The sequence below is a fragment of the Lepidochelys olivacea genome (genome assembly GCF_965140295.1).
Source record: "Lepidochelys olivacea isolate rLepOli2 genome assembly, chromosome: 4".
NCBI classification, from domain to species: Eukaryota; Metazoa; Chordata; order Testudines; family Cheloniidae; genus Lepidochelys; species Lepidochelys olivacea.
Genome location: NC_140414.1, coordinates 129077224 through 129092673, shown reverse-complemented (window position 1 = coordinate 129092673; position 15450 = coordinate 129077224). Strand labels below are relative to the sequence as shown.

At 43.6% G+C, this 15450-nt stretch overlaps 2 protein-coding genes across 4 annotated transcripts in view; one reads left to right on the top strand and one right to left on the bottom strand.

The window, feature by feature from the left end:
- Positions 1–14474, bottom strand: part of NOP14 (NOP14 nucleolar protein) — a 33985-nt gene extending 19511 nt beyond the window's left edge. The window contains exons 1-6 of one of the 3 annotated variants that reach the window (XM_084626447.1): positions 14339–14474; positions 8075–8209; positions 6433–6574; positions 4243–4388; positions 2408–2542; positions 604–726 (exon numbers count right to left, since the gene is read on the bottom strand). In XM_084626447.1, coding sequence (XP_084482573.1) covers positions 604–726; positions 2408–2542; positions 4243–4388; positions 6433–6574; positions 8075–8104 — 576 coding nt within the window. In that variant the 5' untranslated portion in view covers positions 8105–8209; positions 14339–14474. The other 2 variants (XM_084626445.1, XM_084626446.1) reach the window with 2 other exon arrangements.
- Positions 14475–14918: 444 nt separating this feature from the next.
- The window catches only part of GRK4 (G protein-coupled receptor kinase 4), an 82556-nt gene continuing 82024 nt past the window's right edge, over positions 14919–15450 (top strand). Inside the window, exon 1 of the mRNA XM_084626448.1 lies at positions 14919–14986. Coding sequence (XP_084482574.1) covers positions 14935–14986 — 52 coding nt within the window. The 5' untranslated portion in view covers positions 14919–14934. The remainder of the gene's footprint in view (positions 14987–15450) is intronic.

Genomic DNA, 15450 nt, shown 5'->3' with positions numbered 1-15450 from the left:
GGGTTTGAACAAAATATAAGCGTTGAAAGGAATTTTAACTCTCTGGGAAACTGATGCACAGGGAGCACTGAGCTCCATATTGTGTAAGGAACATGCAAACCTTCCCAAGCAAATCCTACCCCTCCACAGAGCAGAATCACGTCAGCGCAATTGCCAGGGGACCCTTTGCAGCTACAGGAGGGAAGCGTGCAGGATTTGCCCAGAAGTTAACTCAGCTCCTGTGCACCAAACAGGCTCATCTAACAAAGTTTAAGCACATCTTTGGTCTGAATGATATATAAAAGATAGCCAATGTGCTACTTGTTTTTAACTGGGGGGAAGGGGGAGGGAATTAGTTCTCTTGCTATGTAATCTCACAAGCAAAGTATTCAGCCCATTTTTTTTTAATAGTCAAATTAAAAATCCATGAAAAAAAGAAAGGGTAAATCACGAGATCAGTGTAGTGATGCAAATAGTGCCATTAGAATAGGGGACTTATTCTCAGATTTGTCTCCTGCAATTTTTAGTATGACTGCTTTCAAATTGAGGTTAAGCAATGTCAAAAAACTATAAGAGGTCACTAGCAATGGGAGGGCTACAATACAATCTGAAACACTCTGGTACCTCTAATTTCTGGAGTCTTTCTTGCTCCTCTTTCGCCAACTCTTCCTCGGTCTTCATCCTGTCAGAGGGTTGCGCCTTCATCTCAAACCCAAGTTCTCGAACAATCATATCATACTCATCAGGCTAAAGAAATACACAATTTCATAATTAATAAATATATTACTTTCTGTGCTTCTCCACAGAAAGCCCTCTGGCTCGTTCAGAAATGACTATGATTGGCTCTGGAGAAGGCAGGAAGGAAGGCCAACACAATACAAGGTTAAGGGAAAGACTAATGGGTGGCAATTGAAATTCATGAAGACTTCCCCCTCCAGGAAAATTCTCATTCTACAAAACATACATACTTCTCAAAATATGAAGTCATAAGAAAATATATCCCTTAAAAAATACAGACAAGATTTTTTAAATACAATTATAACTTACATAGCACTTTATATCTTCAAAGCATTGTACAAAACATGAGTTACATCTCTGTTATGAAGGCATTAACCTCATTTGACAGATAGGAAAACTGAGGTACAATTAATCAACATGCCTAAAGCCACACTGCAAAATCAGTGATAGAGATGAAACTGGAATTCAAAAATTCCTAGTTCCCAGTCACACTTGTAACCCACTGGACCATGCCACTTGTCTAAAAAATTAGAGAAATAAGTCTGACAAAATTTTCCTCTTATACTAAACCAGATTATGAATTATCTCCCAAACTGCATACGAATGCAACAGAACACCACTGATTTACATTTTCTCTAGATCCAACAGATCTCAAAACAAAATCCACAGGGGTCTCACATCTCAATTTAACACCCATTATGCCTGTCCCTAGCAAAAAACCTGATCAGTTATTCATGGAATAATAGATTTGTCTACCTGTTAGAATTTCTGGGTTCACTTTCACAATGAATCTACCCAAATCACTAGTATTTTCACCCTTTTTAAAGTCTCAAGAGAGATTTCATAGGCCAACTGAGGCAGAAGTGAAGTTACTGCCACAGAAAGCTATTGCTAAGTTAGAGAATTTGTGTATAAGAGACATATCAAAGGCATTTACAAAGTCAGCCAATGTCCTTTTCAAACAGATGTTAACTTGTCAGGAAAATGTTGGTCTTAAAAATAAACCAGAATATTGTTCGCCTTTTTATCCAACAAGGAATCTCTCTCAAATTCAACAGCTAATGAAAAAGGACAAAGGGCAGCCAGAGTTATGATGCACTTACTGGGAGTATAAGTCTTAAAATACTTAATATGAATCCTTTTATTTTTCTCTAAAATTAGTATCTACTAAGATCCTTCCCACCTCATAATTCTGACATGAAACTCCCTCAAAGGCTGTAGAATTCTTTCAATTTAACTAAAACACAGGGCATTTACACCTCTACCCTGATATAACACGGTCCTCGGGAGCCAAAAAAAACTTACCATGTTATAGGTGAAACTGCGTTATATCAAACTTGCTTTACCTCCTGAGACCCTCTGCCCCATATCCAACCCCTCGGCCCCGACCCGGCACCCATAACACACTGCTCAGAGCAGCGTGTGGGAGCCAGACATTCTAACGCGCTGATCCACCGGAGCGTGCAGCCCCGCCCCCCCAGAGCGCTGCTTTACAGTGTTATACCCAAATTCATGTTATATTGAGGCGTGTTATATCGGGGTAGAGGTGTATTTTTAATATTTTAAAAAGAAATGATCAGCTACAAATAACTAGTGATCAACTTCCCCCTTCACTCTCAATCACTACTTTGGTTCCAGTACTGGTGTCAAACCAGTTGCAACAAAACAAGCTGTATTGCCAAAACCTTACCTTGGGTTTCTCCTCTTTATCTTTCCTCTCTGACTTGGGGGTTTTGTGGGAGAGAAGGGTTTGGATTTCTTTCCAGTCAGTGTCAAGTTTTTCTGTGAGTTCCAAGGCATTCTCTCTCTGAGTTTGTCTCTCTCTCTAGAAAAATAAAAATATGTATACAACATAATTATTGTTCAATTGGTAATGTATGTAACTGAACAAGGAATACTCCTGAGGGCATTCTGCGCCAAAATAATTAAAAATTTTGCACACAATATTTTAAAATTCTGCAAATTTTATTTGTCAAATAAATGTGGAGGCTCCAGCATAGTATTGGGAAGCACAGGCCACTGGCTGCACAGAGGTGGGAGATCACTGTTCAGCTCCCCTCTGGCACACAGACTCAGCAATGAGGCTGCACCCAACCTAGACACAGTGCAAGCGCAAGGCCTGCCCCAGAAATACCCCAGGGCCCTGCCCCTCCGTGCCAGGTGCATCAGTTGTGGACAGGGAGGCTCAGCAAGGCAGGCTCCAAGTACGGAGGGGCTTAGTGTGGGGGGATCCAGGTGTGGGTTGAGAGGGTTCTGTATGGGGCAATCTGGGTCTGGGCAGGATCTGGATGCACAGGGGCTTGCTGGAGGTGTTCTGGGTGCAATGGTAATGCAACTCTGCATGGGGGTCCAAGTTAAGGTAATTGGGGCTCAGCGGGTGGGGGAAGGGTCTGAGTGGGGGAAGATAGAGTTCGGCAGGAGGGTCTTGGTGAGGGGGTCCAGATGCTGGGGGAGTGGGGCTCAGTGGGGCGGGGATCCAGGTGGCTGGGGCTCGGTAGGGTGTGGATCCAGGTGCGGGTGGCTCGCTGGCGTGGTCCAGGTGCAGGGGGAGTGAGGCTCAGCAGGAGGGTCTAGGTATGAGGGGGGTCTGGATGCATGGGGGTTGGGCGGATGGGGGAGCAGCTCCCTATACAGTGATCCTCCTGCAGCTGAAGAACAATGGGCGCAGGAAGCAAGAGAGTTTGCAGACCTTCCTACAGCCAGAGTAGAAATCTGGGGGTGGGTCTCACACGGCCCCAAATGCCGTGCAGGGGAAGAGGAAGTCCTGTCCTCCCCAGCCCAGCCAGGACTAACAGGTGAGCCTGGTGTAGGGTAGGGGTCTTCCTCAGTCCCACCCCATGCCCCACAGTGATTTACCCTTCTGCTGACTGCCCTGGGCACCCGAAACCCTACTGCTGGGGAGGGTTTCATGACCGCTCTTGGGGGTTTCCTTTGCTTCCCTGTCAGAAAGTCATTTTTCTGCGGGGAAGCAAAGAAACCTGCAGGGGACATAATTCTGTGCAAGTGCAGTGGCGCAGAATTCCTCTAAGAGTAAAGGAAGATCACCTGCAGCATCAAGAGCAAATGAGGTCCATATATAGTCAAAACCTACTATATAATAAAAAATTAGTTCATATCAACTCCTACTTTGCAGCGTTAAGCACCCTTGGCAAAGGAAGTAGCACAAACAGGCAATGGGTGACTCAAGGGCAGAGCATGGCAAACAAATCAGCCACACTAACAGAGTTCATCGGTGGAGGATTTGGGAACCTACAGAGAGGCAGACGCTCTATACAGTTTTCGCAAGGTAAACAGTGTCAGGTATATGATCTTTTGGCTATATATTTAAAAAGCCATATCCCCTCTGCTTACTGTGCCACCAATATTCTTCTCCTGTGAAGAGAGAGGAGTGGGTGGTTTCCAGGTCCTAAAGCGGATAATGGTTTTATTGAATGTTTTTTGTCTTCTGTAAGTTTTCACATGGAAAATGATGTGGTACTTAATGTTGTCTGTCCAGATTTTTTTATTCAAAGGCTATAAACTCACCTTCTCTTGCTTGGATTTGGCAATCAGCTCTTCAATGAGCTCCTTGCGAGATTTAGGTTTTTCCTCCTCTTCATCTTCTTCCCCAGTGAGTGCTTTCCTACGAAGAAGACCTCCACCCCCTCCAAAGTGAGCAGCAGTTAGCTCAGCTGAAAAAAAGAGAATTGAAAGGATTAATGAATCTATAGATTTATGCTCTCCTTAAGTTATTGGGTTGCTATTTCCTTATTATTAAGGCACAGGAGCAAATGATGGATTCCATGTAAGAATAAAATAGCTAGTTAACCAAGGTTTAAACCCCATTTCTGCTGATAAAGCTTGATGTTTGGCCTAAGTTAAGATAAGACTTTTCAGAAAAGGATTCCCACCATGACCTTGGATTTCCAAACTTTGTTAAGTTTCCTTTCAAATACACACAGGCAAAAGATACTTTTTGATTTAAGACAACGATATGGCACTTTTTATCTGATGGCCTCAAAGCACTTTAATATATTAAATTAAACCACACAACACTAATTTTAAGATAAGCATTATTATTCCTATTTTACAGACAGAGCACAGAGAAGTCAAGTGACTTGACCAACATTCCAGAAAAGGGCTATACCAAGAATAGAATGTGCTTTAATCACCAGACATTGACTGTGTTTAATTTGTAAGAGCACATGAACTTAGGCTCCAGTCCCGCAGATATTTAGAAACAATTAATTTTAAGAACATGGGTAGTTCCACTGGACTACAAACAGGCAGACCAAGGCTTCAGCTATCACAAGGACATAAGCCCTATGAGAGGAACCTAGGATAGTATGTTAGTCTCAGCAATGGATTTTTTTGCTTGTGTTCACTGTCCTAACTTTCATGTAAGACAATTTGTGTGTTCAGTGGTTTTATTCAACGACTACCCCAAAAAGAAATAACCTGAAAACCTGTTTAAAACAAAAATTTTTATGTAACATGTTTATAATCTAGTGGGCTACAGAATTAAATATCTATTTTTTTCTTTAAAGCTATCTTTCATCAAGTTAAAAAGAAATCAGCTACTGTTTTAACACAACTAAGGCCATGATCCTGCAATTTGCTTTGCTCAGGTGCAGTAGTCCAATAGGGCCTACACTGCATGAACTCCTACCACTTACTCATTAGCATAACATTCACAAACACTATTGCAAGAGGTGTGCACATTTCTATTGATATTAAAGACATAGATAAACTAAAGGAAGTAAACAAAAAGCAGCCAGGTTGGCTTTTACCTATCTATCTAGTGAAACATAGCTGCAAACAACCTTTATTCAGTGAGCAATATTTATTGATATATGTAGACCTCTCCAAGTCAAGGGAGATACTTGCATAAATATAGATTACTCACATGACTAAGAGTTGCAGAAACTAGCTCTAGATTTGCCAAATAGAAAAGATAAAAATCAGTTTGGAAAGAATTTTAATTTACATTACCTATGAACAGCTATACCCAAATGACCAGACTGCAAACCCCTTTTCTCACATTAGTGAGCACTTATTGACACAAGAAATCCCACTGACTATCTGTGTGAGTAACTGCTCACTATTGTAAGTAGAGGGTTCATAATCTGGTCCAAAGAAATGCAAGAAACAAAATGTTATTTGTTTTAACATGGACAAAACAATCTATTTTCCCCTAACTTTGTTCTGAGAAATGGCTGCCCTGTTTGTGCTGAAATTTCCCCCCAAAAAACAATTCAGCCCCAGGTGTGTGTGTGTAAAGTTATAAAGCAACTGAAAACATGGTCTTCTTATAATGGAATATATCAGGCAGCCTCAACTCCGGGTGTTCCTATTGGTGCCACCTATAATGTACCATACTTGCAAGCATCCTGGCATCTCTAAATAGTTGATTTTAAACCAGAGTTTATTTTAATTCTGAATGCACTTACTTTAAGGATAATCCATATGTGAAAAGTCAATTATGATGTGATGAAATATTATACACATTTCTTAAAATCGTGAATGGTTAAAAATTTCAACAATATTGGCACTTATCCAGTTCTAATCACCATTTTCTATCAGACTAAAGAAAACAGAAGGCTGATTTAAATCTGAACCTTTTCTTTACATTATTTTTCAATGAAAGCAGGGTACACAACAATTCACACAGCTATATTAACAATGAAAATTACATTGGATAAAAATGTATTAAGGTATCAGTTTGATTTTTCTTACCTGACAATATTCCTCTTTCTTCATTATCACTGTCGCTATCAATAACATCATTAAGTTTTTCAATATCTGCTAAAGATTGGCCATAATGGGTCAATTCTTCATCTTCATTGAGATTATAGATACTTTTCTTTTCATGAGTTTGCTGTGAAAAATAAACCAACCAATTTAGTAATGAGACATTTTTCAGATTAATATCAGTTAACGACAGCTAGTCAACAAAGATTTATTCCCCCCAAAAGCTAATATTTTCAGTTTAGACTAGAAGAACCCTATTTCATTTCTCTGTTACTTTAACAACATTAACAAGCCTTCAATTTCATTCATATACATTAAAGCGAGTAACTGTGAGCATCTCACACCAGTTTTTACTCTCCATTAAATCCACCGTAGAAACTACAGAATTAAACCAGTGTAAGTAAGTGGTGAATCAGGCACAGTATTCTGGGGAAGGGCTTATTTTATTAGTTAAAAAATGGTAAAATTACTACAAAAGCAAGCTTAGATTTTGTATATGTTAAAAAAAACCACTTTTTTTAAAATAAAACATTTCAGACTTAATAACCACTAAAAAATTAGTTAACCTTTCCAATAACAATCTTATTCCTAGATTTTTCTGCACATGGAACCATGCTGCATAATTCAGGAGTCCAAACACGATATAGATGGAAGTAGTATTCCAAACCGATTCCACTTCTTAGAGCAGAGGTCCCCAAACTGTGGGGTGTGCTCCCAGAGGGGGGCACGGAGGAATGTTCAGGGGGTGCGGCTGAGGCCTGGGCCAGCCCCCACAGGGGGCAGGGAGGGAGCACCACTGAGCTTTGCTCCTGGCCCCAGCTGCTGGCCTTGGCTCCACTGTCGGCCCCGCCCTCAGCTGTGGCCCCAGTCTTAGCCCCCTTACCCTGTTCACGTCCTCCCCTCCCGGAGCACTGGCCCCACTCCTGGCGAGGGGGGAGAACAAGGGGAAGGGGGGAGCACGAGGTAAAAAGTTTGGGGATCACTGTCTTAGAGTGGTAAGATCATAAAATGAGCTTCATAGGCCATCAAGGGAAATGGCCTTTTTCAGGAGTGTCGGTAAGAACATGAAATAGTGTTTAATGACAATGAAAGAATTTACATTTTGTGGGAATGAAATTGAATTTTGTCTAGTTTAACCCCCCCCAAAAATCACAATTTTGTAAATGTTAAAATAATTCAGCTTTAAAATCTTTATTTTGGATTGGGCTGGTCAAAAATTTTCTGGGCAAAAACCTTTTTAATACAAAAATTGATTTTTGACAAAATATTTTTTTCCATGAAAAATGTCTCCTTTACATATGAAAAATCAAAATTTTCTAAAAGTCCCCAAATCCCCGACAACCAAACTTTTTCTTATTTCCACCAAAAATTCTGAAATTTTCTATAATTTTTTTTATGAGCTCTAATTCTGGAATTAATTTAGATCGAATAAAAGGTGCAGATAGGCTTTCAGAAAACAGAATGTATTGGAGTAAAAAAAATGAAAGTTAGGTATGGTTGACAGGTTATAGGTTTTGGTATAATCCTTAGGAGCCAAACAATGTATTATTTACAGAAAACTTTGTTTGGCAAATTAAAAATTTCTACATCTACTTTTTACAAATTATTTTTCATTCCTATACTTTACCTGTCGTTCCAAAGAGAACCTCTTCATCATCTTCTCCTCTGGGCTTATTTTGGTATTATATTCACCAAAACGCTTATCTTTAAATACATTGGACTTTTCCCGTTCTTTGTATTCTTTCAGCAAAGTTTGTGTACGCTGAAAAAGAGATCAAAGCATTAACTTAACAAAAGCACACCTGAAGCCAATGAATTAAGGCCTAATTTATTCAAACACAAACACATATACACACTGAATATGAGAACACTACTGTTGACTATAAAAAGACCAATTCTAATCAATCCTGTAAAATTATTTTTTTTACCCTTATTTAATTCAATGATTAGTATACTTTATTATACTCCTAAAACAACTATAAACAATACCAATGAAGAACAGTCATCTCAGTCCAGCTCATCATGTAAAAGAAAGAATCTATCTATATATAAAAAACCTCAAGCAGAGTACTAGCTGCAACCATTGTCGGCAGCCTCAGAGGAGAGCTCAGTAATCGAACGGGTACAGATACTGAGCTACCTATTTCACCCTGAAAACAGACCCTCTAGGTCAGCAGTGAGGTATATTTGGCAGGTCAGAGGAGGGAAATTTGGCAAGCCGGTGTGGGGATGTCTATATTGTATCTGTTTTGCAGATAAACAGAGAGCTACACCTCTTTCTAGTGCTTTTAATACAGTATCTTATATTAGGACTTGATTTGTCTTTTTTCTTAAAGGAAAAAAAACCCACAAGAGCTTACTAAACAAGACATTTAGTTTACCAATATTAACCATTTTAAAGTTTTGTAAAACCCAGGCCAATATTAAAGGAGGTGGGAAACTAATTTACCATCTCTTGCTCTCACATTGCAATATCACAACCGATACATTTTCATCATCAAGCTGGCTACCTTCAATATTAGGTTCAAAAAGGTCAGTGGCAATATAAAACATTAAAAAAAAAGTTTAGCTGATTCCTGGGGAGAAATACGATTGTTAATTATTATTATTATTGTGAACTCTCAAACTATTATGGGCAGCAAAATAGCTGAAGTTTCTAGCTACAGCCTTTTACGCTCATGTCACAGGTGCAGAATCTGCTGATGTAAGGATTACTAAATAATGAAAGTCTTACTTCATATGAGATACTGTAGAATTTATGTTCCCTTTCCATCCATTTATTTTATGTACATGTATATAATTTTCAAGGAATTTTTAACATGATGCAGTTTCTCTTTGTAATATTTTTGGCCAAAACCCCACACTTCTCCATCTTGACACATATTAGAATCATAGAATATCAGGGTTGGAAGGGACCTCAGGAGGTCATCTAGTCCAACCCCCGCTCAAAGCAGGAGCAATCCCCAATTAAATCATCCCAGCCAGGGCTTTGTCAAGCCTGACCTTAAAAACATCTAAGGAAGGAGATTCTATCACCTCCCTAGGTAACGCATTCCAGTGTTTCACCACCCTCCTAGTGAAAACGTTTTTCCTAATATCCAACCTAAACCTCCCCCGCTGCAACTTGAGACCATTACTCCTTGTCCTGTCACCTTCTACCACTGAGAATAGTCTAGAACCATCCTCTTTGGAACCACCTCTCAGGTAGCTGAGAGCAGCTATCAAATCCCCCCTCATTCTTCTCTTCCGCAGACTAAACAATCCCAGTTTTCTCAGCCTCTCCTCATAAGTCATGTGTTCCAGACCCCAAATCATTTTTGTTGCCCTTTGCTGGACTCCAATTTTTCCACATCCTTCTTGTAGTGTGGGGCCCAAAACTGGACACAGTACTCCAGATGAGGCCTCACCAATGTCGAATAGAGGGGAACGATTACGTCCCTTGATCTGCTGGCTATGCCCTTACTTATACATCCCAAAATGCCATTGGCCTTCTTGGCAACAAGGGCGCACTGTTGACTCATATCCAGCTTCTCATCCACTGTCACCCCTAGGTCCTTTTCCGCAGAACTGGTCCCTAGTCTGTAGCGGTGCATTAGGCACCCTTTCATTGATTACCTTTATTCACAGTAACTTTATCTCATACAGGGCTTCTCAAGGGTTTTCAAAGTATACACGATGATAAATTAAACAACAGTTTCCCTTGTGCTGAAGTATTTCTCAGATAGATTTGTTTTTCTTTTGAAGGAGATCTCTAAATTCTGTTTGCTGATGGATGGTATATACCAGGGGTGGCCAAACTTACTGACTCTTTGAGCTGCATACAACAATCATCAGAAGTTCAAAAGCTGGGGTGCACCTGCCGGGGTTCAGGGCTTCAGCGCTGCGCCTGCTGAAGCCCCAAGCTCTAGCAGGTGCCTCCTCCAGAACTGAAGTCCTGAGACCACCCCCATCCCTGATGGTGAGAAGCCTCTAGCCCAGGGGTGGGGAAACTACAGCCCGGGGGCCACATCTGGCCCTTGAGCTCCTGCTAGGGAGCAGGGTCGATGGCTTGCCCTGCTCCCGGAAACAGAAGCATGTCCCCGCTCCAGCTCCTACGCGTAGGGGCAGCCAGGGGGATCCGTATGTTGCCCCCACTCCAAGTGCCGCCCCCGCAGCTCCCATTGGCCTGAAACCAGCATGCGCACCCGCCTGGCCACGTGTCCGCGTAGGATCCAGAGACGGGGAAATGCCGCTGCTTCCGGGAGCTGCTTGAAGTAAGCACCGCCTAGACCCTGCACCCCGATACCCTCCAACACCCTAACCCCCAGCCCTGATCCCCCTCCCATCCTCTGAACTCCTTGGTCCCAGCCCAGCGCACCTTCCTGCACCCTGAACTCCTCATTTCTGGCCCCACTCCAGAGCCTGCATCCCCCAGCTGGAGCCCTCATCCCCTCCTGCACCCCAACCCCCAATTTCAGGAGCATTCATGGCTCACCATACAATTTCCATACCCAGATGTGGCCCTCGGGCCAAAAAACTGCCCATCCCTGCTCTAGCCCCATCACCCCTCACCGCAGGGCAGAAGCCCTGAGCTCCCCCAGTCTGGTAGGTGGAGAATGGGAGAGGGTGTGCAGGTTCCGCGAACCACACTTTAACTTTAAGAGAGCCATATGTGGCTCATGACCTGTGGTTTGGCCACCACTGGTATATACATAGCAGTGAGAATGTGAAGAAAAAGAAATTTATTTTTTAACACAGCTTTAATACAATCCAGTACTGCACTTACGTCACTCATGCTGTATTTGCAGAGGCAGATTGGGAAGTACTTCTGGTGCCTTCAGTAAGGGATGCATCAGATTACTGGGCTCCCAGATATACAGTACGTATGTAGTCAAGATGCTCTCTAATGTGGTGGTGCTTATGGCTATGGACTTGGTGTCAAGTCAGAATAACCACTCTGATGCTGCAGTCGGTGATCTGTTATTTACATTACAATAGCACCATGGAATCCTAATCAAGGAACAGCACAATACAAAGAAGTAACAAAGACCATAGTCCCTTCCCCCAGAGCTCTCAATCTAGGATACAGAGAGTAGAGGATGCAGTTGACAGATGAAATAGACAAATTGGGTAAGGGTAGTTTGATAGATGAGATAACACAGAGTTTAAAAGAAAAGCAGAAGTCTTATCTCAGCACTTGCCTAACAATTTCCTTTCCAATGACGGGAAACTTTAAAGTAATATTTAAAAAAACCCCACAAAATACCAACGTTCACTTTGAGTACAGGTCCTTTGTAATTCAGGCTTATTCCTCTTGGTCTTCTCAGATAACTGTTTCCCATAAAGTAAAAAATGTCTAAGGCCCCGTAGCGCAAAGACTTAAGCACATCCTTAAACTGAAATCAAAGAGACTATAAATATTAATGAAGTTAACATTTGACAGGCTTGGGGCCTAAACTCCCACTACGACATAAACCAGTGTTTCTCAACCTTTTTAATACCAGGTACTGGCTATTACCAGCAGGAGAGTGGGGTGGGAGGAGGTATTGTTTCATGGTCTCTGTGTATATAATGTCTTCTGCAGTTTCCACAGTATGCATCCGATGAAGTGAGCTGTAGCTCACGAAAGCTTATGCTCAAATAAATTGGTTAGTCTCTAAGGTGCCACAAGTACTCCTTTTCTTTTTGTAGTAAGTGTCTACACTACACTGGCATAGCTGAATCTGTGGCACTGTAGCACAGACATACCCTCATCTATACGTCCAGCAAGCTACAGTATTACTTTTCTTGGACAGTAAGCCCGAATCACTTATGAAGGAGTTTGGGGGCATTTATGTTACATCTCCCCACACTTATTAGATGCTGACTATGATCCTTAGCAAGGTGAAAGGAAATGAAGGCTCATGTATTTTCACCATTCAACTAACGTGGCTGTAGTTTTCGGTGATTACTAAGTCACCTTATCCTGAAGGCAGAGCTCTGACCTTGATATCAACAGCAGGGACAGCCACTAACAGTGTTAGGAGCCAGTTTCAGAGATGGTCTCAGGGTGTGGGACATACAGAACTCACTGAGACATTCTGAGTTTTCATGAACACCCTTAAAGGGGCATTTTGAGGCATCACATTGCATCCTGACATTGTCTACTCCATACCACCAGTTCGACCAGTGTAGCTTGGATCAACATCATAATAATCACAAAAAAGTATTTTATATTTAAGAACGGTCATACTGGGTCAGATCAATGGTCCATCTAGCCCACTATCCTGTCTTCCAACAGTGGCTAATGCCAAGTGCTTCAGTGGAAATGAACAAAACAGGCAATCATCAAGTGACCCATCTCCTGTCGTTCACCCCCAGCTTCTGGCAGAAGCTAGGGACACTCAGAGCATGGTGTTGCATCCCTGCCCATCCTGGCTAATAGTCATTGAGAGACCTATCCTCCAGAAATTCTTTTTGAACCCTGCTATACTTTTGGCCTTCACAACATCCCCTGGCATGAAGTTCCACAGGTTGACTGTGCATTATGTGAAGAACTTCTGTTTGTTTTAAACCTGCTGCATTAATTTGAGTTATGCCAATTTCTTGTGTTATGTGAAGGAGTAAAATTTCTTATTCACCTACTCCACACCAGTCAAGATTTTATAGACTTCTATCATATTCCCACTTGTCATCTCTTTTCCAAGCTGAATAGTCCCTAGTCTTTTTGCTCTCTTCTCATACAGAAGTTGTTCCATCCCCCTAATCATTTTTGTTGCCCTTCTCTGTACATTTTCCAATTCCAATATATCCTTTTTTGAAATGGGGGGGGGCGAACGGGGGACACAACAGAGCCGCATGTAGCATTCAAGATGTTAATGTATAAGATGTATAGTTCTTTAGACTATAGCATTTTTCATCTGGGGGGGTCTCAAAGGGCTTTATAACATTAAGTCTCACAATCCTTGAGTGAGGTAAATGCCATTTTCAAGTCAGATAAATCAAGGTACAGAACAATCGTTTTGCTTGACAATTTTCCAGAGCAGGGATGGTTTATCAACGTTTATCAACTAACCAAAATAGGCCTCCAGTCCTCTCTGGGCCCTTAGATAATGTTCATTGTTATCAGAATAAAGTAGTTTATCAAAAGTCACAGAGCAAGTAAATAACAAAGGCTGGAAAAAAAATCCCTGCTCACTGGCCTATACTCTATTCCGGGGCTATAGAGTTTGAGACTGGGGTTGTACCCCAACATGACATAAGGGCAGCCTTGGTGAGGTTTGTACCATCAAACCCTTTGAGCCACGCTATAGAATCCTGAGTTAAGACAGTTCACGTGCCATCATTTGCACACTCTGTGGGTGTGCAACACCACTGCCCCCATCTGGCAGCGGGGGCTTGCTCCAGAGTGGTAGGATCCACGCACCTTGTCCTCATCTGATGAGTGGCCTCCCCCCAGTCTTACCTTCTTGACAGCCTTGGACCGCGACACGCCCGGCAGCCCCACGTCATGTTTGGTTCTCCTCCCCAAGATATTAAACTTCTGCTTGTTGACCTTCACCTCGAAAGGGTTGTTCTTGACCAACGCCATCCCTGCCCCACTCGAGCCCGTGGCCCTGGCAGCCACTTGGCCCTTTCTTCTCTGCTTAGTTGGTTTCCCCATCGTAACGCGCGGGTGGGATCAATACTCAGTCAGCAGCATAAAGAACCAGGGACCACAGTCTTGTACAGGCTCCTGGGAGGGTGGGGGAAGCCACGCTAAACAAAATGGCGACCAGGGGCGCCCGACCTTAAACGGCCCCAAGCTGCCCCCTGCTGTCTGGACGCAACACCTCGCGCGAGAGCTTCTAAGTAGCGTGAGATCTAAAGGGGCGACCGGGGTCCCTCACCTGCCTGTCCAGCTGCTCTACTGATTACCTCTCACATTACGTACAGAGCAAGCTGAGCAGGAACGCGGCCACACCTCTCGCGAGAGTTGACCCCGACATCCCGCGGGATTTAGTGGTAGTAGCGGCTAGGCTCTGTAGGAGAAGAGATCGGAGCGGTAGGAACTACATGACTATATATCCCGGCATGCAATGCTCCATCCTCGCAGGTGAGAGGCGAGGAATCCTCTGTCAATCCTAGCAGGGAACACTCCACCGAGCGCGCGTGCTTACTACTCTTAGCGACCAACGATCCAGCTTTGACGCAAGTTGCCGCCGGCCGGGGGAGTGCATTGCCTGCTGGGAGTTGTAGTCTTCGGGGCGGAGCTGTAAGGGCGAGAGGCGGGGGAGCGCGGCATAGTCCTGCCCAGTGTGGGCAGGCCTCGGCCCGCCCGTCCCCTTTCTCCGCCCCCCTGAGCAGAAGAGGGAGAGGGCGGTGAGTGAGGGACGGGTGGTAGGGGAGAGGCGAGCCCAGCACTAGCCCTCGGGGCCGGATGAGTGGAGTCCGGGTGTCCCGGCGGTGGCGGGGCAGGAGGAGGGGGCGAAGGAGGTAGTGGCTCTGAGGGGGCGGCTCTGAGGGGGCAGCGGGGTTGGAGCCCTGATCATGGAGATCGAGAACATCGTGGCCAACACGGTACTGCTGAAAGCCAGGGAAGGTGAGCGCAGGGGAGGGGACGAAGGAGGGATGTGCGTGCCGACGAGGGGCTCTGAGGGGACGGGGTGCTGGGGGAGGAGGGGGACACGAGGGGAGGACTTAGGGTGAGAAGAGAGGTGGGGGCGCGAGAGGGAGGCGGCAGAGGGGAGCACAGTGCCAGGGAAGGAGGAGAGATGGGGACTGAGGCGAGAGGGTTTGGGGAAGGGGGGACTCGAAGGGGGCAGGGAGCGGCGGGGTTGTAAAGAGAAGCAGGGGCTGCTGCTGGCTGGGTGCAAATGACTTTGCCGGCTGCTTCAGAAAGATATTTACCCTTATTTTTAATTCAAAAAGTGATTATGGGAAGGTGGGTTACTAGCAGGAGGACGCTATCTATTCATCTGAAATAGGGTCTAACTTTGTCAAAAACTTTAAGAAACTTTTGCCTTGTCCTCAAGATCCCTGACAACCTCAAAAGTAACTGACGAA